The sequence below is a fragment of the Aspergillus homomorphus genome (assembly GCF_003184865.1).
Source record: "Aspergillus homomorphus CBS 101889 unplaced genomic scaffold BO97scaffold_9, whole genome shotgun sequence".
Taxonomy (NCBI): domain Eukaryota; kingdom Fungi; phylum Ascomycota; class Eurotiomycetes; order Eurotiales; family Aspergillaceae; genus Aspergillus; species Aspergillus homomorphus.
This window is the reverse complement of record NW_020291895.1, coordinates 48,470-69,656: the sequence shown is the minus strand read 5'-3', so window position 1 is coordinate 69,656 and position 21,187 is coordinate 48,470. Positions and strand designations below refer to the sequence as shown.

The 21,187-nt window shown below is 50.0% G+C and overlaps 4 protein-coding genes across 4 annotated transcripts; 1 reads left to right on the top strand and 3 right to left on the bottom strand.

The window, feature by feature from the left end:
• Positions 1–240: 240 nt before the first annotated feature.
• On the bottom strand, positions 241–2,407 carry BO97DRAFT_441698 (putative C2H2 finger and ankyrin domain protein). The gene is made up of 2 exons (XM_025698194.1): positions 2,317–2,407; positions 241–2,237 (listed from the first exon to the last, which is right to left on the bottom strand). The coding sequence occupies exons 1-2, from the start codon at positions 2,366–2,368 to the stop codon at positions 352–354; spliced, it is 1,938 nt and encodes a 645-aa protein (XP_025553365.1). The 5' UTR covers positions 2,369–2,407; the 3' UTR covers positions 241–351.
• A 157-nt stretch (positions 2,408–2,564) lies between these two features.
• Positions 2,565–4,800, bottom strand: BO97DRAFT_469102 (uncharacterized protein; the record flags this gene model as incomplete). Its single annotated transcript, XM_025699813.1, has 6 exons — positions 2,565–2,583; positions 3,165–3,375; positions 3,415–3,969; positions 4,015–4,300; positions 4,345–4,473; positions 4,552–4,800. The coding sequence occupies 6 exons, from the start codon at positions 4,798–4,800 to the stop codon at positions 2,565–2,567; spliced, it is 1,449 nt and encodes a 482-aa protein (XP_025553364.1).
• A 2,074-nt stretch (positions 4,801–6,874) lies between these two features.
• BO97DRAFT_422642 (ATP-binding cassette glutathione S-conjugate transporter YCF1) lies at positions 6,875–12,007 on the top strand (the record flags this gene model as incomplete). The annotated part of the gene is made up of 9 exons (XM_025696809.1): positions 6,875–7,171; positions 7,234–10,047; positions 10,101–10,204; positions 10,269–10,314; positions 10,368–11,152; positions 11,204–11,358; positions 11,413–11,481; positions 11,578–11,669; positions 11,744–12,007. The coding sequence occupies 9 exons, from the start codon at positions 6,875–6,877 to the stop codon at positions 12,005–12,007; spliced, it is 4,626 nt and encodes a 1,541-aa protein (XP_025553363.1).
• A 2,976-nt stretch (positions 12,008–14,983) lies between these two features.
• BO97DRAFT_280067 (uncharacterized protein) lies at positions 14,984–15,451 on the bottom strand. The gene has a single exon (XM_025691060.1). The coding sequence runs from the start codon at positions 15,291–15,293 to the stop codon at positions 15,045–15,047; it is 249 nt and encodes an 82-aa protein (XP_025553362.1). The 5' UTR covers positions 15,294–15,451; the 3' UTR covers positions 14,984–15,044.
• Positions 15,452–21,187: the final 5,736 nt, after the last annotated feature.

Sequence of the window (21,187 nt, the reverse complement as noted above, 5' to 3'; positions counted from 1 at the left end):
CAGGTTGGCAATGGGACGAATTGGGAAGGAGCACAACAGGACCGGCGGGCGGACTTTGAGATATGAACAAGGCTCTGACCTTCCTCCATCTTCTATTGTCGGTACTTGTTCAAGCTCTTGTCCGGCCCAGATGCTCCAATATCAGCAGGGGTAAAGTATCATAGCACGGTAACAGCAGGTCTAACCCGGACAAAGTCAAGCCCTAGGGTGTGCGCAGTCTGGGCTACATATATTATCGGCGTGGCCATTCATCTATATTCATACCAAGGTATCATATGCTCTTCGTAACGCTACAACAAGTCAGCTTATGAGCTGAGAAAACGCCTCAGCCGAATCTATAAACCCAATGGCTCAACTACCCTGCATGCGCCGAAACCGCTCTTCCGCCGCACGGGCGCGACGCTCTCTTTCCAGTCGCATTCTCATCTCCGGTGTCATCCCGCGCATCTCCTCTTCCCGCTTTTCCTGGGCGGTTTTCTCAATAGCCCCCAGGCTTCTACCGGCCGGCTTCTTCGAGGCTTGCTCTGCTGCTCTGGCGGCTTCTTCTTTCTGCAATCGAGCCATTGCGGCCTTGCGTCGGTTTGCTTCTTCCTCCTCTGCAGTTTTGCGCTCCTGCTCCAGTCGACTGGTCGCATCGTCCTTGGAAATGGGGGATGGGACTTTGGCGGCGGCCCAGTCCCATTTTGAATCTCCTAGGTCATGGCGAGCGATGCGAAAGGCATCACGAGTGGCACGATCGCCTGCAAGCTCGAATGGCGTTCTCCCTTCGGAGTTCACTGTTGTCGGATCCGCATCGGCCTTGGTTAGAAGAGCTAGGACCATGGAAGATGAGTTCAGATTGGCAGCCAGATGAAGTGAAGTTGGGCAGCGGAAGTTCTGCTGGGAATTAGAGGGTTGAAATGTGAACGAAGAGGGGATAGCATTCTTGGTGAGATATGACATCAAAGCGGGGATTTTGGAGCGTCGAATCAGAGCTTGAATCTGCGTTGTATGAAGTAGAGCTTCCTCCTCCTCTTTTGATATCTTAGGCTTCTGCTGCTGTGGCCGAGGTGTCGACGGCTTCGACGCCTCCTCTTTCTCCTTGGCTGCAGCTGCAGCTGCAGCAAGGGCAGCTTCGTCCACTTGACTCACTTTGACCCGGGTAAGCTCCTTGAAGCAACGCATTAGTTCGCCCTGGGTGGCACGACGAGTGCTGAATGGGAACCCTCTCAGTCTGGGATCATTCTGCTTCAGAACATGCCCATCGTACTTCTCGAACAGGATCCGCCGATTCGTGCTACCCGTGGCCCGAACAAATAGCAACTCCGCTTCATCAATTAACTGCTTCCAGTCGGAGAGCAGTTCCCTAATTTCCTTTTCCAGGGCCGCTTCGTTGTATCTTCTAAGACTCGAACCCGCCGAATGCGCGGCGCCCTTTGCGGCATCATTCGCAGACTGCGAACCACCCTGCTTCCGTCTCGTTGTATAGCGATGGAATGTTTTATGCGCGATCACCCGAGCCTGTCGGTCTTCGACGCCACCTTGTCTCCGGTGAATCTCTGGGGCCAGCGATACGATCATCGCGGCGAAGTGGCCGCCACCGATCATACACATGAAGATATGAGGACTAGGAGGGGGTGGCTTCGCTTGCTCCTCGGTACCGTTCATTGGCGCATTGGTGGGCACAAGTTGCTTCTTCCGCAGTGAGGCAACAAGATGCTGAGGCTCGTCCTGTTCAACATCCGAGAACAAAGCCCGGTAGACACCGAGCGATACGTTCGAGGGCAGCGCAGAGCTCGAGAACCAAAACAACGGCGGTCTACTCGTGGGCTTCTTGTTAGATCGCGAGTCGTCTTCATCCTGAGTCTCCTGCGAAATCTTGGCCTGTCTCTTCAGCAGCGCCGTAAGCTGCCCCTCTTCCTCTTCATTCTCTCCTTCCGATGACTCCGATCCGGATATAGATTCGTCAAGCTCTCCGATCGCCTTGGAGAACTGTACCTCATCTAGTGTCGGACCGCCCCTGAGTTGCACTTTCAGGTTGTACTTGTGATGGTCCGACCGCACATGGTCGCGTTGCTCCTGCACACTGGTGTATGTGACTTTGCAGAGAATACAGCTGTTCGACGTGGCTATCGCATGTTCCAAAGCCGCTCCATTCGAGTCTTCGGGGGTAGTATCGGCGACATTCTTGACCGAAAGCAGTTGATCGCCGGCTTTCGTGGTCAAGGTTGAGAGAAGTTCCTGTGGTAGATCATAAACTTCAGATGGTCAGCAAGATGCGTTACGCAAATTAGAAGCGCAAGTCAGAGTCAGGAGAGGTAGCAAGGGCCTGCGCACCGTATAGCGGCCTTTTCAAGAGGTCTTCTACCGTGGTTTCTGCGACCATCATCAAGCAACTGAGAAATTTAATTTGCTGTATATGGGTTTTTACAAAGATTCATAAGGAATGACGGAATGACGCTGCGGAATCGACCCCGCCGTCGGGCTGTTCACCGCCTTCGCCAGCGGGGCTTATGACGAATGGCATCTCGGCTCATTAAATAAGTAGATCCGAATACTGCCTGCCTACAAGGAAAGGATTATCACTACCTGCTATTGAGGTTCCTATATAACGCGGACTCAAGAAACAAAATGTTTTCCAACGCATTCAGGCACCATCGTCAGCTTCTTCGCATCTAACCAGTTCCTCTCGCCTCACCATGTAACCATTGTCAGTGGCTTGCTTATTAATTTTAATGTAGAGGATGGTGATAGGCTCGATCTTATGCGCCCGACCTCTGAAGATTGAAGTTTACAAGTTTGTTTATGCAGGGTCCAGACTGTGAATGCTCGTGTGAGACTAGGATTTTTCCAGGTCAAACCAGCCATCTTGGCCTAGATGAATCGTCCATCAGAAGTTCTGCGATGTTCAGAGCTTACACAATGACCTCTGACTGTTACGGTTAGATCATACTCCCCATCAGCGAGGCGTAAACTCATACCCAGCTGAAAGGAGGTGCGCTCTCTCAGCTCGCATGGCAGTGTAAGTGGATCAGACTTCAGTGATACGAGGCATAGCCGAGATGGCTGCACAACGACCTATTGAGAACCACGCTCCACCTCCTCGCCATGAAAAAATGACGGGAAGAAGGGTGGGGGTCCGGGTCCAAGTCAGGGCTCAAACCAGTGCCTTGCGACGAACCTACGTTGAACAATCTTCGTCCTCAAATTCGCGTCGAAGTTGGATGTCGTAGGCTCTTTTGTCTGCAAGTTTGCGTGTTGACGCGGCCACAATGTCCTGGGCCCAATACCATGGCATGATTTCATGAAAGGCATCGTGATCGGAACATTTATTAGTAAATCTTGGTTGGAGCATCTTGTCGAAGATCGCGAAAAGCCCAGTGGGGCTCGAAAGAGCTAGGCTATACTAGAAGGTTCCTTTGTCCCAAGCTGTACCCATTATATGTGATAATTTCAAGGGCGCTGGAGAATCTCCGCTGCCACGAGAACGATCAAGCTCCTCCTTAGCAGTAAGGGCGGACATGAATTCTAATCTCATCTCATTGTATTGGTGATGTACAATGCAATCGACAGCCATATCGGTAAACCAGTGAGGTGGCTGAACCATCTCGATGGGTAGGGAACATGCCCACTCAAGGTCCACTAGTGATGTTATATGCCAATTGTCGTCGACAAAGATATTGCTGGGATGCAGATCTGTTAATGAGTAAATGAACGGCCCCCGACGAAGCTCCCGACTAAAGAACAACGAAAAAATTGCTCGCATTGTTGTCAGAGATGATGTTTGATATATATAGTCACTGAGGTCGTTTATGGCATTCGGTTGACTGATAAGTCGGTTATCGTGATAAGACAGAGTATCTACCACAAATGAATCAACCGTGGAATATGTATAGTCTCGTGGTCTATCGATCGCGATGCGTTCGTTTTCTAGGTCTTGAATTCCCAGAGAGAGAGGACGATTTTTGAGTGATAAGAAGCCGTCGTTGTCTATAATAAATGATTAAATCTTTGGAATCGGCGTCTTGAATAGACTCAGGTATATTTTGCTGATGTCGCGAAAGAGATTGGCCCGTAATTTGACATCATCCCGTTTCGAGGCCCAGGTGGACGACAGCATCTTTCCCTTCGTGTCCTCGACGTACTCGAGCAAGACATACCCAGCTTCAAGCCGACCGCACCCGGGCACTTCCATTCTGCTTTGATGACGGATATACTTGGAAGGAACTGGAGGCCGAAAACATGTAGAATGCGATGGCTCAAGCGTCGCAGCCAAGAAGTCAAGAAGGAAGGGACTCAATCCGGGTGGACTAGACCGACGCTACGATCAGTTGACATAAATCAGTAATCGCCGATATCTCTTACAGTTTCCCCAGTAGCCATAGCAAACCCATAAAGTCGCGGGATCGGGATGTCTGGATACGTTCCTTCCAGCCAGGCATAAGCTCCTGCCTCGCATCGAATTTTCTCGTCTCCATTTCCAGGCCGAAAATCCTCAACGACCCGGTACGGCAAAGGAAAGCGAACCAGAACACGGTTGCCAACCTGTTGCTTCTAACTTCATTTCAGAACTGTGACTGGGACGCAAACATCGAAACTTCCATGAGTCCACTCCTCAATTTCAGCCACTTGGCACGCGTTTTTCGATGAAAGATTCAAGAGATGGGCGACAATGGCTTGTATCCAGCTGCGCTTGCTGTCGAGAAGACTAAAGAATTGAGCCTCCTGATCGGGGTAACCCAGTCGATGGAGAACATTGACCTCCCTGTTTTTTGCAACCGAAGTTATCTCCTCACGTAACAAGCGTCGTGGTTTGCGCATGGTGGGGGCAGGTCAATAGGGAGACACATAAGAGGCATAACTTCCAGCTTGAAAGGTTGAAGTTCAAGGAAGAATAGAAGGACAAACCCCTTACACAGCCACGGTGGCTTGGTGTTGCTGATCCCCGCTCTCCAATGTTTGGGGAAGCCACAGCTGAATCTGTCAATCACAGACGAATTTCTTGCTTGCCTATCATAGCCAGTGCTTAGTATTTCCGCAAAGCGAGAACATAACATAGCCAGGACTGAACGTGAGCTAGTGCTAGTCATGTAAAAGACGACGAGAGGTAAATTTGAAGCGACAGAGCTAGGCTCCCCATAGCTTGCCTTCGGGGATGTGTATTCCGGAGATAAGACCCAGATTTCGGACCCGAACACGATAACATGAAGTACTGTAATGCGTCCGAATTGTCTCGGCTGCCGAGCTTCGTGTAAAGGAACTCATGCTCGCACTGACGCATAGTCTACATTTCTCGATGGTTTCTCTCAATAAGCTCGCTCGCCAGTCTCGATTAGCAGGACTGGGACCTCTTGCCCCTGTATCTGAATCCCACCAACGCTGCACGACGAGGCTCGCAATCAGAATCCATCCACGATGACATGCTCCAGATTGGCCCGGTCTTGATCGGATCATTCGCCGAATCGGGGGTCGATGGGACCCGTTGACCAGCTCTTAGGAGACCCGCCCGGAGATAAGCACCGAACCTTGCTCGGAGGAAACTACCAAAAACTGCCCTCCCATGCACTGCTGCATTACAGACTTCTGCGGACCACAATTGAAATATTCGAGGATTATAGCGGCATGGAGGTCCCTAAGAAGAGATAGTATCATAATAAGATAAAGTCTGTGTCATTTGATGCGTTTTAGGCCGTCATGAGACACCAACAGAGGCGATACAACGTCTCTAGCCTGCAGTTCGGTCTAGACTCAAGAGATTCTAGTTGATGTATAGATAGAATGCCTGGTCGCATGCAAGTTAATTCAGTTGGGCCAGACAACCACTCTAATAATTGCCCGTTTGGGTAGCACAATCATAGTGCAGTGCCCCTCCTGAGTCCCGATTTGTACGTGTCTCTCCAACATACTTCCAGTGCGTCTTCACACCCTTTCAACAGTGAAGAGAGCCAACCTGGGCCAGAATCTTCGGATGTCCTTGTGCTTTGTGATACACAGCATGAGCTGCAAGCCTTGGGAAGTAGTACAATCCTGCTAGAAGACAGCTGAATTGCACGTGGAAGCCAACGGTCTGAACGGATACATAACGGGCCCTAACATCCAGACATTGACTAGAGGACTGGAGTGACCTGTCCATTATGAGACGATGATCACTGAGCATGCAGTAGTTGTTCCAGACAAGCAAGGCTATATCGCACTTACAAACAAATCCTAGCACTTTGATCCTTGATTTGAGTCTGGGTGCAATAACATCTTCATGGCATTCAGGATAGTGAGGTTGAATGACAGTAACGTGTGGGGAGCAGCCACGATGAATGATAGAATTGAGAAAATACCAAAAATGAGCATAAGCAATTCTTGCAGCCAAAGTTGAAAAGTAGTCGGAGACCCATTCGGGATGCCAAGACCGATAGATGATGGGATGCGCACGAGCTGATCGGATTATGTCATTTCGGCCTCTCTTCCTCTCCCTCTTCCTTTGCTCCAAGATCGTGGCGCAAGCATGTAACCTTTGACCGACTTGCGCATTTGCGTGCCCTCTTTTTCCATTCAAATCCAAATTTTCTGTGACTCACCAAATTGGACAACTACACCAATCATCATATCTTAAGTATCGCCGGGCTTACATGCAATTCGACAAAAGGCTGGGCTCCGGTAACGCCTCCGTATCGCGCAGAAGCTTTGACCGTCACATTTAGTAAGCAGCGTACATTTCCCTCTGCTTATCGATCATCCTCCTCTCAAACTTTCGTTCTTTCTCCCACCGACTTCTATCCTTCCAGGTTAATTCTCACACGGCACCCTGGGGGTTATTTCTTCGGCTTCCCTCTTTGCCTTTGCAGGTCCGAAAGGACGAGCGATCTAGGAGACGGGATACGGTAACCTTCCGCCGGGGAAAATGTTGGAAGGCGGTAGTTCCCAGTCCATCCTGGGGGATTCCAGCCCGGGGTCCCTGCTGTCTTCCACCCCGAACTCAGCATTCCTCTCCCCCAAACCGCAGTCATTTTGCCATGATCCGGAAGGTTGGGGTCCCCTCAGTCAGCTCAGATTCGATCTGACTCCGTGTTTCTTGGATTTCGGAGTTTCCTTGGTTGCAGTATGGGGTATTATCGCAGGCGCAGGTGCCCTTTGGTTCTTGTTGAAGAGGAGAGTGCCCCAGCCAGTTGCAAAGAACTGGCATTTCTATACTAAACTGGTACGAAACTTTCTGACATTCTTCACAATTCTGTGTAGATCTAACGATATCTTCTCTTTTAGGTCGTCTTATCCGCCCTGATATTTACAACAGCTCTCCAGGCAGCCATCCAAATCGAATCCTTCCCCCAGACATGGTTTAACGACTATCGGTTCTGGAGCTCTGTCCTCGTCCTGATCTCCCTTTGCGTCATTTTTGCAGTGCAGTACCATGAACACTGGCGCAGCAGACAGCCTAATGGCGTCGTTCTCTTCTACTGGCTCTTCTTCGCCATTGGCTATGGAATCAAACTCCGATCGCTCATCGCACGGAAACTATACGAGGATCGTCTTCCCTACTTCATCTGTTTCAACGTGAGCTTGGGGCTGGCGCTGTTAGAGTTCGGTCTTGAGTACTTGGTTCCGAAGAAACAAAGTGCTTACGACGCGCTTGGAGATGAAGATGAATGCCCCTACGAATACGCTGATATCTTCTCGGTTCTTACATTCAGTTGGATGACGCCGATGATGAAGTTCGGTTACAACAACTTCCTCACCCAAGATGATCTGTGGAATCTTCGTCGTCGAGACACTACCGGTGTCACCGTGGGCGCATTGAACGAGGAATGGGAGGAAGAGTTGCACAAGGAAAAACCCTCCCTCTCACTGGCGCTGTTCAGAGCATTCGGTGGCCCTTTCATTCGTGGCGCGATTATTAAGTGCGGCAGCGACTCCTTGGCCTTCGTCCAGCCGCAGCTTCTGCGTCTTTTGATCAAGTTCATCAACTCATATGCAACTTCCGAGCCTGAGCCGGTCATCAGAGGTGTAGCCATTGCGCTTGCAATGTTCCTGGTTTCGGTTTCGCAGACCATGTGCTTGCACCAATACTTCCAAAGGGCATTCGACACTGGTATGCGCGTCAAATCTGCTCTGACTGCAATGATCTATGCCAAGGCTCTGAGACTGTCCAGCGAGGGTCGCTCAACCAAAACCACTGGCGATATTGTCAATCACATGGCCGTCGACCAGCAGCGTCTGTCTGATCTGACCCAGTTCGGTGTGCAGCTCTGGTCCGCGCCATTCCAGATCACTCTCTGCATGTTGTCGCTCTACCAGCTTGTTGGCGTTAGCATGTTTGCGGGTATCGGTGTGATGATCCTGATGATTCCTCTGAATGGAGTGATTGCACGGATGATGAAGAAACTCCAGCTGATCCAGATGAAGAACAAAGATTCGCGATCCAGACTTATGACTGAGATTCTGAACAATATCAAGAGCATCAAGCTCTATGCTTGGAACACAGCATTCATGAACAAGCTCAGCCACATCCGTAACGATCTGGAACTCAATACGCTCCGCAAAATTGGAGCAACACAGTCGATTGCCAATTTCACCTGGCAATCTACCCCTTTCCTCGTCTCATGCTCCTGTTTTACAGTTTATGCCTTGACCTCGGACAAGCCATTGACCACCGATATTGTCTTTCCAGCATTGACTTTGTTCAATCTCCTTACGTTCCCTCTATCCATTCTGCCTATGGTTATCACGGCTGTGATTGAAGCGTCCGTGGCTGTCAAGCGTCTTACGGATTACTTCACTGCAGAGGAGCTGCAAACTGATGCTGTTTGCTATGAAGAGACCGTGGCTCACGTTGGAGACGAGTCTGTTCGGATCCAGGATGCCGCTTTCACCTGGAACCGTTACGAAGGCACGCATGTGATCGAGAACATCAACTTCAGCGCTCGCAAGGGCGAGCTCAGCTGTATCGTAGGACGCGTTGGTGCTGGAAAGTCCTCCCTCCTTCAAGCGCTCCTGGGCGACTTGTGGAGAACTGAAGGAGAGGTGGTTGTCCGTGGTCGTATCGCCTATGTAGCGCAACAGGCTTGGGTCATGAATGCTAGCGTTCGTGAGAACATTGTCTTCGGGCACCGGTGGGATCCTCAATTCTATGAGCTTACGGTGGCAGCCTGTGCCTTGACCGACGACTTCAAGAACTTACCTGATGGTGATCAAACTGAGGTTGGAGAGAGAGGAATTTCCTTATCCGGTGGTCAGAAGGCTCGGTTGACCCTTGCCCGTGCTGTCTATGCTCGCGCGGACATCTACCTTCTCGACGATGTCCTCTCTGCGGTTGACCAGCATGTGGGTCGCCATCTCATTAACCAGGTCTTGGGCCGCAACGGTATTCTCGCCAGTAAGACAAGAATTCTCGCAACAAATGCTATTCCTGTCCTGAAGGAGGCAGACTTTATCGGCTTGCTGCGCAACAAGACCTTGATTGAGAAGGGAACCTATGAACAGCTTCTAGCTATGAAGGGCGAAGTCGCTAACCTAGTCCGTACTACGATGAACGACTCGGATGATGAGGGCTCTGGTAGTGACAGTCGTGATCCTGCTAGCGAGAGCTCGGAATCCACTACTGTCATCGAAAACGAAGACTCGGAAATCTCCGATCCGGAAGATGCTGAGCGGGAAATTGGTTCTCTTGCTCCGATTAGAGCTAGTGCTGAGCGGAGACAGAGCACAGTTACTCTTCGTCGTGCTAGTACCGCTACCTGGAAGGGGCCTAGACGCAAGCTGGGAGATGAAGAGAATGTCCTCAAAAGCAAACAGACCCAGGAAACCTCGCAACAGGGCAAAGTCAAATGGAGCGTGTACGGCGAATACGCCAAGAACAGTAACATCATTGCTGTTGGCTTCTATCTTCTGGCTCTTTTGGGAGCTCAAACTGCCCAGGTTCTCGGAAGTTATTGGCTTAAGCATTGGTCGGAGCTCAGCGAAAAGCACCCGAACCTTCCCAATGGCAAATATATTGGTATCTACCTGGCCTTCGGTCTGGGCTCGTCTCTTTTGGTCATTCTCCAGAACCTCATTCTTTGGATCTTCTGCTCTATTGAGGTAAGCTTACTCTGAAGTGACATAGCAACGTGTCCCACACTAATCTGTCTTAGGCCTCACGCAAGCTTCATGAACGCATGGCATTCGCCATCTTCCGCTCTCCCATGAGCTTTTTCGAAACTACCCCGTCAGGACGTATCCTTAACAGATTCTCGAGGTAAGTCAACATTGATTAAGGCGGTAGCCTTGGTGCCTATGAACATGACCTGACTATCCCGTAGTGATGTGTATCGTATCGATGAAGTGCTTGCGCGGACGTTCAACATGGTAAGTGCCATATCTTTGTCATATCGTAGAATCACTACTGACGAAAGCAATAGCTATTCGGAAACTCCGCCAAGGCTTTGTTCACCATGGTGGTCATTGCCTCCTCCACCCCTGCCTTCCTCTTGGCTGTCATTCCCTTGGGTTGGGTCTACTTCAGCTACCAAAAGTACTATCTGCGCACATCCCGCGAACTCAAGCGTCTGGATAGCGTGACTCGAAGCCCAATCTATGCGCACTTCCAGGAATCACTGGGTGGAATTTCGACCATCCGTGCGTATAAGCAAGAGGACAGGTTTACGCTGGAAAACGAGTGGCGCATGGATGCGAACATTCGTGCCTACTTCCCCTCATTGAGTGCCAACAGATGGCTAGCTGTCCGCCTGGAGTTCATTGGCTCTGTGATTATCTTGACGTCCGCCGCACTTTCGATCATCTCTGTGTCAACCGGCAGTAAGCTATCCGCCGGAATGGTCGGTCTGGCTATGTCCTACGCTCTTCAAATCACCCAGTCGTTGAACTGGATCGTGCGGCAGACTGTTGAAGTCGAGACCAATATCGTGTCGGTTGAGCGTGTTCTCGAGTACGCAAACCTGCCCAGTGAAGCGCCTGAGGTGATTTTCAAGCATAGGCCCGCCATTGGCTGGCCGGCACAAGGTGCGGTGACGTTCAATAACTACAGCACACGATATCGCCCTGGGCTCGATCTGGTGTTGAAGGACATTTCGCTGGATATCAAGCCCCACGAGAAGATTGGAGTTGTTGGCCGCACAGGTGCAGGCAAGAGCTCGCTAACTCTTGCACTTTTCCGCATCATTGAGCCTGACAGTGGTCACATCAGGTAAGGACTACTGCCCAAGGTTTCTTTTATCAATGTTAACATTATATTTAGCATTGATGGACTGAATGTGTCGACGATTGGTCTGTTTGATCTGCGGGGCCGCCTCGCGATCATTCCCCAAGATCCAGCCATGTTCGAGGGAACCGTCCGGGACAATCTGGATCCCCGACATGTGCATGACGACACGGAACTCTGGAGTGTGCTTGGTAAGTTGGGCTACATTGCATACAAGGACCATTATTGACTGGACATAACTGTAGAACATGCCCGCTTGAAAGATCACGTTGCGCAGATGGACGGTCAGCTGGATGCCCAAGTCCAAGAAGGAGGTAAGTCTTTTTTTAGTCCATATTCGCCTCCCTGCCTTGCATTGCTGGGCGTTACCCTGCAAAGTCGGAGCGGCGTAATTAACCTACTTGCTGTAGGATCCAACCTTAGTCAAGGCCAGCGCCAGCTGGTTTCACTTGCCCGAGCATTGTTGACGCCTAGTAATATTCTGGTGCTCGACGAGGCAACTGTGAGTATTTTTCCTATTGGCTTCCTTTTCGTCGTGTTTGTCACTTTTCGGAAGCTTACACTTGTTATTCATAGGCGGCGGTGGATGTGGAGACCGATGCATTGCTGCAACGCACGCTGCGCAGCAGCATTTTCCAGGACCGTACCATCATCACGATCGCGCATCGGATCAATACAATCATCGATTCCGATCGAATTGTGGTGTTAGACAAGGGCCGTGTGGTCGAGTTCGACACGCCTGCAGCGTTGATTAAACAGGAGGGCCGCTTTTATGACCTGGTCAAGGAGGCTGGTCTACTTGACAGCACTGAGGGCGCCGCCATTGTACAGAAATCCTAGCCGCTTATTTTCACCCACAAGCCGCAGTGATGGGCGGACAAGATCGATCCATCTCACCGGTCCTCTCGCTCCAAAGACGTGGCGCCAAATGAGTCACCGCTTGGGCTTTTCTGCGGCAGAACAGCCGCGGATGATAAAACCACGCTCAAGTCTGTATAACATCGACAAAACAAGGGCTATTGTTGCTGCTGCATGGAGATCCACGGCCAGTCTGTGCGCATGACATTGGAAGCAGGCAGCGGGACAGTCCGACTGGAGGGATTCATTATGACGAGATGATTTCTATGATCTTATGTCATGTGGACAGAGGTCGAATGAGATGTGAAGCGATGCAATCGAGTCCGGAGGATCGCCTAGAGGGGTGTCCACTCTCTTATGGCGTTTACATCGGAAGGAAGAAAATGAAACGAAGAGAGAGAAAAAAAAAGGAAAGGAAAGAAAGCCGCCAACACCTTGTGGCTTTGAGGGTTTGAAACAAAAGCGATAAAAAGCGATTAATTTCTGGTTTAGGGACTGTCCCTTCTTTTTGCTGTCGGATTTTCTATTGCGATCTCACTGTCTATATCAAATGGTTTATATACAATTCTCTATATTATCGGAACAATTATCATAAGTCACCCCTCCTTTCCGTCCTTGTACATACAATGAGTAAATCAATCTGTAGAACAAGTCATATTTTTACCCCTCCTGATCATCCAAACCCCGCGACAACATCCGCCCTATCCTGCGACCATGCTCTTTTCTTTTTCTTTGCGTGTCTACAGCATGTATGACCTTATTAGATTCCGATAAATCTGCTTGCCTGCCTGCCTGTAGCGCAAAGACCGGGAACAGGCGGGAAAAGTCGCCCATCGTACTTACTGTACGCGCATCATCGCTAGTAGTAGCGGTGTAGACCACCATCACCATGACCACCACCTGCAACCCCGACCAAGCAGTTGGCAGCGTGCATATGCATGATGGCAGTGCCACGAACAACTGTTCAGCTGGACGTTTTCGACGTTATTGTGTCATGTTCATGTAGGAGGCGAAACCCGGTCAATGGGTTGGTTGGTTGGTTGGTGGGTTTAGTATGATGGTGGGATAATGTCATAGTCTAGCTGCTTGGGACTGTAGAGTACGGTGTAGCTCGCTGGGTCTCCCAGCTGTAGTTAAGTGCGTAACTGGTGACTAATTGCTATATTTGTCTAGGCTGTCTACTTACTGTTCTTCGGCTGTTACTTGTCAATTTTGTTGGGGAATGTCTTTGGGATAAGGATATCGATATCTCTGCCAGAGATGATCTGGGTGTCTGGTAGTCAGTCATGATTAGCTGGGTATATGTTTGCTGAGTAGCTTACACTGTCTGGTGTATACTTCTAATCTGGGCAAATGTATATATACCACTTATTGCGCTTGTGTAAGAATCTTTGTCAGTGGGTTTGGTGTGAGCCAGATTATATATTCCGTACACTTACTAGTATAGTGATAACACTCACCACAGCGAGTTGCACATCATAACCAAGCTATTGCAACTAACAATCTACGACAGTAGATTAAAAGCGTATACACAAGTATCAACCTCCTAAAACAGAACCAACCCAAAAAAGAGTCAGTATACCCCCAGAGCAAGCACCGCAACTACCCGAAGCCGGAGACAGTCCTCTTACCATACGATCCAGTCTCAGCTTTCAGCTCAACCCCTCATTCCTCAAAGAAAGACGGTGAGAGGGAGGAGACGACAGGAGAGAATATATGCAGCTATGCAACTAGACTATCTACTCAATCTCACCCCGCTAAGAAACCTCATTCCGGCAGTAGGCCCTATAAACGGTAAGTTTCTTATCGTTCCTGGTGATCCTACGCTATAGATGTCTATTGGGATTACAGGGGAAGAGGTAGGAAGTACACGAGCTCATAGCACTCTCTATCCTAAGGAGTGGATGTTCTTAGATACCAATCAACTATATGCGATGCTTATCTATAACATTCGCTCAAGAGTTATGGCGAGATATTTTGGCTCGTGTCAATCTAGCCAGCATCTATCAGGTACAGTACAGTACTGTACATTGTTCCCCCTCGAAAGGGCTCCATAGATTATCGGTGAGGAATAGACTTCATCTCCCATAATTAATGTCTAACAATACCTAGGAATCGAGGTCTAGAACCACATACAGTACCTCACATGAGAGAACATCAGCAGGAGATTAAGGAACAGGCACAGCACCGCCACCCAAGCAGGGAATTCTCCGCGAGGTCCGAGGACGGTGAGCACAGTCGGAAACTAACCAGCTATAATCCTTTCTAGAAACTAACGAATCATACTACCGTACCTAAGATTATATCAGAGAACAATATAATCATGATGTTATCAGAGATACTAAGATGGCGCAGGGTTGATCTAACGGTCAGGCAGGCAGAATCCGGACTGAGACTGGCGGTGGAGATTCGAGATTACCCTACCTACTTTAATCAACCAGAACAAGACAAGGCAAAGCTGAGCTGGGCTGGCTTACTTTCTGTGTCAGGTGTGATTAATATTACTCCTGTATTACTTATCTGCTACCATACTACAGAGTATTATGATAATCAGGCTGAGATATTAGCTAAAGCACCCACCCACCCCGAATTAAGATTTGGCACATCCTTCCGATTTGGATCGGACGGCGGTGTTCGGGGTGGTCTCCTTTTAATTCACATATTATTCATATTCTGTGCACATATAGGATAGTAAGATGCGCGAGTATATCATCTCGGCAAATATCCGTGTCCTTTCCCCCTCCCCTCTCTTTCGCCTTTCTCGGAGGTCATTCCGAGGGAAAGTCGCTCCCCTTCGGATTGTTCTCGGTTGGGGTCCTCGGCTATGACGGCGTCTATTGTGATTATCCCTGTCTACTAAACGAGAAAACAAGCAAGCAGCTTCCATTGACTACGTAGGTATGAAAGGGAAGTGCTGAAGAAAGGAGGTTTCGGCCGAGGGTAGCGAACTTACCCCGCCAACAGGAAACTTGGAATCAGGCCTCGCCTTCCCCCCGCTCTTCCTATGCGTCTGCGTGTGTCAGGTGCAAGAGGCGGGAATTTTGATACACGCAGCTACGGCAACATCATCGCTAACAACTAACAAACCTTCCCTCCTGCTCATCCAGATCTCTCCTACGAGACGAAGTCTATCCAGCAGCGGGTAACTCCGCGACATGCGGGATAACAACCATGAGCATGAGCATGAGCATGAGCATGAGCATGAGCAGACAGAAAACATAAATCGGAAAACACAAAGCACGACAGAATAAACTTCGGCTCCTTGCATCGCGCAGCATCACCATCGATCGCCTCGTTCAATAGAGGCGCGGTGATCTGGATTCAGTCATAACTCAGTCGAGTATGGTTGTCTGGCGCGGGGAAAGACGAACGCGCTTCCGACACGACCACAGAACCCACACCCGCGGTCTGACTCCGTCCTGTCTTCGCTCGGTCCCGCCCCGTGCGATAGACCATCGAGCGATGACCGATTTATTGAGGGGGATTGCCACCATCGCGAGGCGATCAGCCTCTCCAGATCGGAGACGAACGGAGGGGGTGGGGTGTTGCCGTGGCGGTTTACAGGACCTGGGAATAAAATCAAATCAGGATTCACGGACCCTTACGCAGGCGAGCAGGTTAAAGAAAAGTCTGATAGAAGGAAAGTCATCGCAAATCGAACAAGATAGATCGTAGATGCTGTGCAGGTGGGCAAGTCGGCTTGTCCTGGTAATCGGGTCTCTTGGGTTGACCCCTAAGGCGCCGATTCCTTCACGGCTTGATCCACTTAGATGACCGTTTCCAGCGGCGTGCAGAGGTTGGGTCCATCGTGGGATGGACGGAGAGAGAGGAGAGAGGGGATGTATCAACTGTGTTAGCCACTGTCCGTCATGAGGTGGACGATTCCTGGTTGTTGATTTTTTGGTAGCGGCGGGGTGGATGATTCGTATTCCATCCATTCTCCCCCATTCTAGATTGGGCGAGGGAAGGAGGTGGTTGGTGCTCACGCGGAAGAGAACTCCGTAAATTGAATCGACGATAGTGGAGGACTAGGTGCAAGGCAGAACAATCCTCCGTGTTCCGTGCTAGTTAGTTAGTACTTAGTAAACGAATGTAGCAGATCAACTGATAAGATACGTGTAGATAGTCCCCTGTGTGTCCGTGTCGATGACAATTCTTCGAAGCGAAGTCTAATCCCTCGTACTTAGTATGAAGAGACTAGGAAGGAAGATCGAGTCCCGGCGGAGGGGAAGGTTCCTGATAGTTTGGTGCCAATAATAGCCTGCCCGTCAGTTGCTCCAACTTTCAACGCTCAGGCCGTTAGAGGGTTGCGGCGTAAGTAGGATTGCCATCCGCAATGGTCTCCCCCGAACCCACTTAACCCCCGATTGCGTGCATCGATTGGTGGCGACCTCGCATCGGGGCGAGGTCAACATTCTCGATGTCCCGCGAAATGGTCTGCAGGGACCGGCTATTGACCAGTGGTGAATCGAGGTGTACAGGACATCGTGGATCGGAGTCCAGACAATAGGATTATCGGAGGTAGATGGGACTAAGCGCGTAGCGAAGCCCGAGAAGAAGCGACTAAGACGATCAAGTAAGTGAGTGGGTGAGTGATTGAGCGATGGAAGGATATGGAAAAAATCTTGAACTAAGCAACTTGGAAGTAAGGAGGGGAAGCGGGCGGGTGTTTGACAGCTGGCCGCGGACGATTTGTCCAGCCGCCGCCCACATTTGCCTCCTTAGGGAAAGCGTCTTGGTCTTAGGGTTACTCGCTTAGGGCTGAGGAGAATTGAAGGAAGAAGCATCAGGGATGATGATAATAGAAGGTTATTGCAGTCAGGAATTGATTGATCAATAGTTAGTCTTAGTCTCAATTGTCATAAAGGTGATATTGATCATGTTTACCGTTGCCCTTGACCACGCACAGTCCAGCACCAAAATACTCCCTACTGACTACCTAGTAACTCTAGTGCTAACCACTGCTATCTTCAGCCGTAATGGGACCTCACTCAGTTTCGCTCTGCTTTATAGCGTACTATTGCAGATCCCCCTTCTCATCCCCCATCATCCGGCCGGATATCTACTACCCAATTGAGAAATATCTCCGGACCAACATCAATGAGTGACCAAAAGAATAACAAACAAACACGATAGAAAACACGTAGACTAGACTACAACAAAAGCACCAAAGACTCATAGGCAATGACTGTACCGAACCTGTAGTCTCAAAGCGCCAAAGTCAATTCCTCCCCAGCGAAGGAACCAGGAATCCATGGGTTTGGGAAAGCATTCGAACTATCTACTTACTACGTGGCTTGTGCACGACCCTTTCGGACCGTCCCCCGTCCCAGAACCATGCTACAGAAACACAAAGTACCGGTACCAGAACCACGATCCTCATGCAGTGTAAGAGACTGATCCCTACATTCATATACCTGGGACACCGGGTGTACACCGTACAGTCTCCATCCTAGCTGCAATCTGCATACCGTAGGCTTTTGCGACCCAGGAAAACACGGTGGATCGCCGGACCGCGCGCGCCTAAGTAATGGAGCCAAAGGAGCAGAGACGAGGAACTTGTTCCGTCGCTCCCCCCGTCGCCCATTTTCTGCCTCTGGGTCTGTGACTCTGTTCGTCAGTCTATCGGTTCTTTCCCAGGTCTGAAGATCTGAAACGAGCCTCTCGATGTTCGATGCGAAGACTTGGAAGCTGTTTAGCAGACTGAACTCGATCTGCGCAGGAGAAACTGGGGGGCGGAGCCACAATTGCTGCTGCTGCTGCTGCTGCTGCTGCTGCTGCCAGCAGATTGCGGATCTTCCCACTGTCTCTCCATCTGCTTATTGTTTTGTTCCTAGAGAACAACCTATTCGCCTCCGATGAATGAATGGCGTTGAACTTGGAACTGCAAGATCCCTGCAATTGAGAGACAGTCAGACCCTACACAATTGTACTTTTGTAATCATTTATGCATCTCGTTCTCCGGGACTGGCAGTATCTTCCCCCCTTTCTCATACCCCTGTCTTCCCTGATTCTTGACCTCTTCATTTCCAGACCCAGCTCTTCGTCGTGTTCCTTGGGCTGAGTCTAGCGCGAACATGGGACACCCTTGGAGGCTTTTAATTTCCGACAACGATCGAAACCCGTTATTGTAGGTAGACACACAAATACACAGACACACGCACAGGCACAGGCAGAAAACTCCTATTAGTTCGGCCCGACTAAACTGATTGACATAAATAGTGGCTTTGCTGGGGTAGTGGTTTCAGGTTGCAAATCATCGTCCAAGCGTGGTCTGATTGCAATCACCTACGGTAGTATAGTAATGGACAAGCTCGGTGGATATTCCGCCGCAAAAGCCGGACCGCGCCACAAGCTCCGAACAAGGCCCGAAACGGGAGTAAGTCGACGGCAAGAACCAACGCAGAAACTAACACAAAACATCCATGATCCCTGCGTAGATTAGTGGACACGGTTGCACATCAGACACTCGCAGAATAGAAATTCTCGAGACTAGTGTGTCGTATAGATCGATAACTCTCTTTTCCCTTCGCTCCATCATCAGCGCAATCTCTCACTACTACTTCACTGGGTAATTGTAGGCTCCTGTCCCCAATCCTTGACGGGGATATTCAATAGTAGTTTGCAGGTGCACGACACCGGATGAGGAAGGTACTTGACTCAGCTCAGTCTGAGTCGGTTGTCCGGGTAAGTTCTCGCTCCTATTGGGGATGATGTATCGGGGATGACGGAAGTTGAGGGTACGCCAACTCCGAAGCGCCGTTCACTCCTCGCCGTCGGTCACACCCGGTGGATAGTACTGAATAGTTTGGCTGGTGGTTCCAGATAGAGAATGGATGCCTCACCATGGAAGATCGTTGCTCTATCTGAGATTGTCAGGCGATTTGTGTGGGGGATTGACGTCGGGAGGGGTTCGGAACGGTTTAGATAATGAAGTCAGAGAGTAAGTGAAGGGAACAGTCCAGAAAACAGTAGCCCTATTACAGAATCAAGAAATGTTTGATCGCCGTGGTCAAGAAATCTTGCTTTTCCCAGAGCACTTTATGAAGACATCCAGATCCACGGGGGTATAGACCTATGAGGTCAGGTTCGGTAAAAAGCAAGGAAGTCGAAGAATGTTCCATGGTCGAGAAGACAATGCCCCCCATCATCATCATCCCTGCTGGCAGAAAGGGGGGAAAAGAGAATAGGAATAGAAACGGTGATATCAACGATCAACGGACAGCCCGCTGCACAAGGTGCATGCGGCTACAGGGGGTATCCCTGCAACCTGGCAATGGCTGAATTGGGAGATAATGCTTGGAAAACCTGCAGCCTAAGATTAGTGGTTTTTTGCGATATCTGTATGTGCCGCTCATGTACAAGTTACTGTGAGTTCAGATGGAACCCAATCGAACCCGGATCATCAGCAGAAGCAGCATCATACAGTGCAGGACGCTGCAACAACTTGGATGTGGCTTTTTAGCCCAGTGTCATCGACGACGTCCGTGGGGACTGCGGCTCCACCAAACTGCTGCTGAGTGGAGAGACTGTAAGTCAGTACAGCATGATGGCTGCAGATTGATCCACAATTCGGGAAATCATGTTGCACTCTCAGCCAGTCACTGATCCAGGAACAGGGATCCCCTCTATAAGATAAGTTCGGGGCTAACGAACGGCTGCAGATATGACCAGCCCACCACAACTTTCAAACCCACGCGAGTGTTAACCCTCCCAACCATTCGAAGGGCGAGAGAGGGCAGAGCCACCAACGTCGGCGACAGACGCCCACCAATGACGTCCTCGGGACCGCCCCCACTCCCCATCCTGAAACATCGAAGGGTGGAAATCAAAGTCAGAGCCACCACTGGACAATGGGGCATGAAAGGGCTGGGGGGTAACTCGATGACTCGTGAAGAATCAAGCAAGAACCAGGAAAGTGGCGGGTGCGGGTTTCCGACACGAGTCGTGCGCACAGCGAGCAGTTGGGGGTCTACTCCGTAGATGGGTGGGCTTTCCCGCTGCTGTAACACCCTTCAAAATTGACTTGCAGCACCCAAAACACAAAATCCAAAACACAGGCAGGAAGAAAGGATGGATGAATCCAATCGGGCCATTTCCCCCAATCAAGCCCGGCGATCTGACAGTCTGCTGGGGAGCGTTAGAAGGAATATTTAGCCCCAGCTGCCATCGTGACCAAGCAAGAAAATCTAAAACCAAAGGAAAATATTAGTCAGGTAAAAATCATTTGCCTAGATGACTGGTCGAAACATTGGTCACTGACCCAGATCTTCGTCGCGCGACGATTGCCTAAATGGTTGGTTTTTTTTTTTTTTTTTTTTTTTTTTTGTCATTGATCTGCCTGTAGATTCATATGTGGGGATTAAGGGAGGAGAGACACAGGAAGGACGATGATGATTCTTCTGCACCTGTTCCTTTCCGGTAGGACGGACGACGCCAGCCACCCGGACAGGACTATGGAAGGATGGATAGATAGATGGATTTTCGAGGATAGAATCGAGTCTAGTCCTAGCGACTATCTCCGTTGGTTCCATGGTTCAGAGGGGCTTCCGGCATTTACCCGCAACCTTGATGAGTTGTACAACCCCAGACCTAAACTCAATCAGGCAAGTCGATGGATTCTCGGTCTTGTTAACACCTCTTCATCGATATACATTTGGAATTTACTGGAGGTGTATAGCTTCGAAAGCGAAACATGAAGATCCAGGTGGATGTCCACTTGAAAAGTGAAACCCAAACTACATGCAAGAGGAGGTCGAGGAACCATACCCGGTCCATGGAAGCAGGCTAGTCGCCTGGACGTGCTCCCCTACCCCACAGCTGATCGGATCAGACAGGGAGCAATATCGCCCGGGCGAATCTGAATCTTTCCCAGTCTTCATCCTCTTCTTAGCCCTGTCCTTCTCATTCGTGAGCTAAGGATGTCGGAGAATTGATTATCTAATGCAGATTTCTGGCAGCGGCTGAAGTGCCATGACCGTTTCTTAGGACTTGCTTACTTCACAGTAGCAATGTTGTACAACATAACGCGCTAAGGAAGCGCCTCTCATCCGTCCAAGCGAGCTCTAAATAATATCGCACACACTATGAGATACTGAATATCGTCAACCCATCCAACATCCCTCTCCCCCCCCCCCCCGCTGGCTGCACATAGTCCTGCAG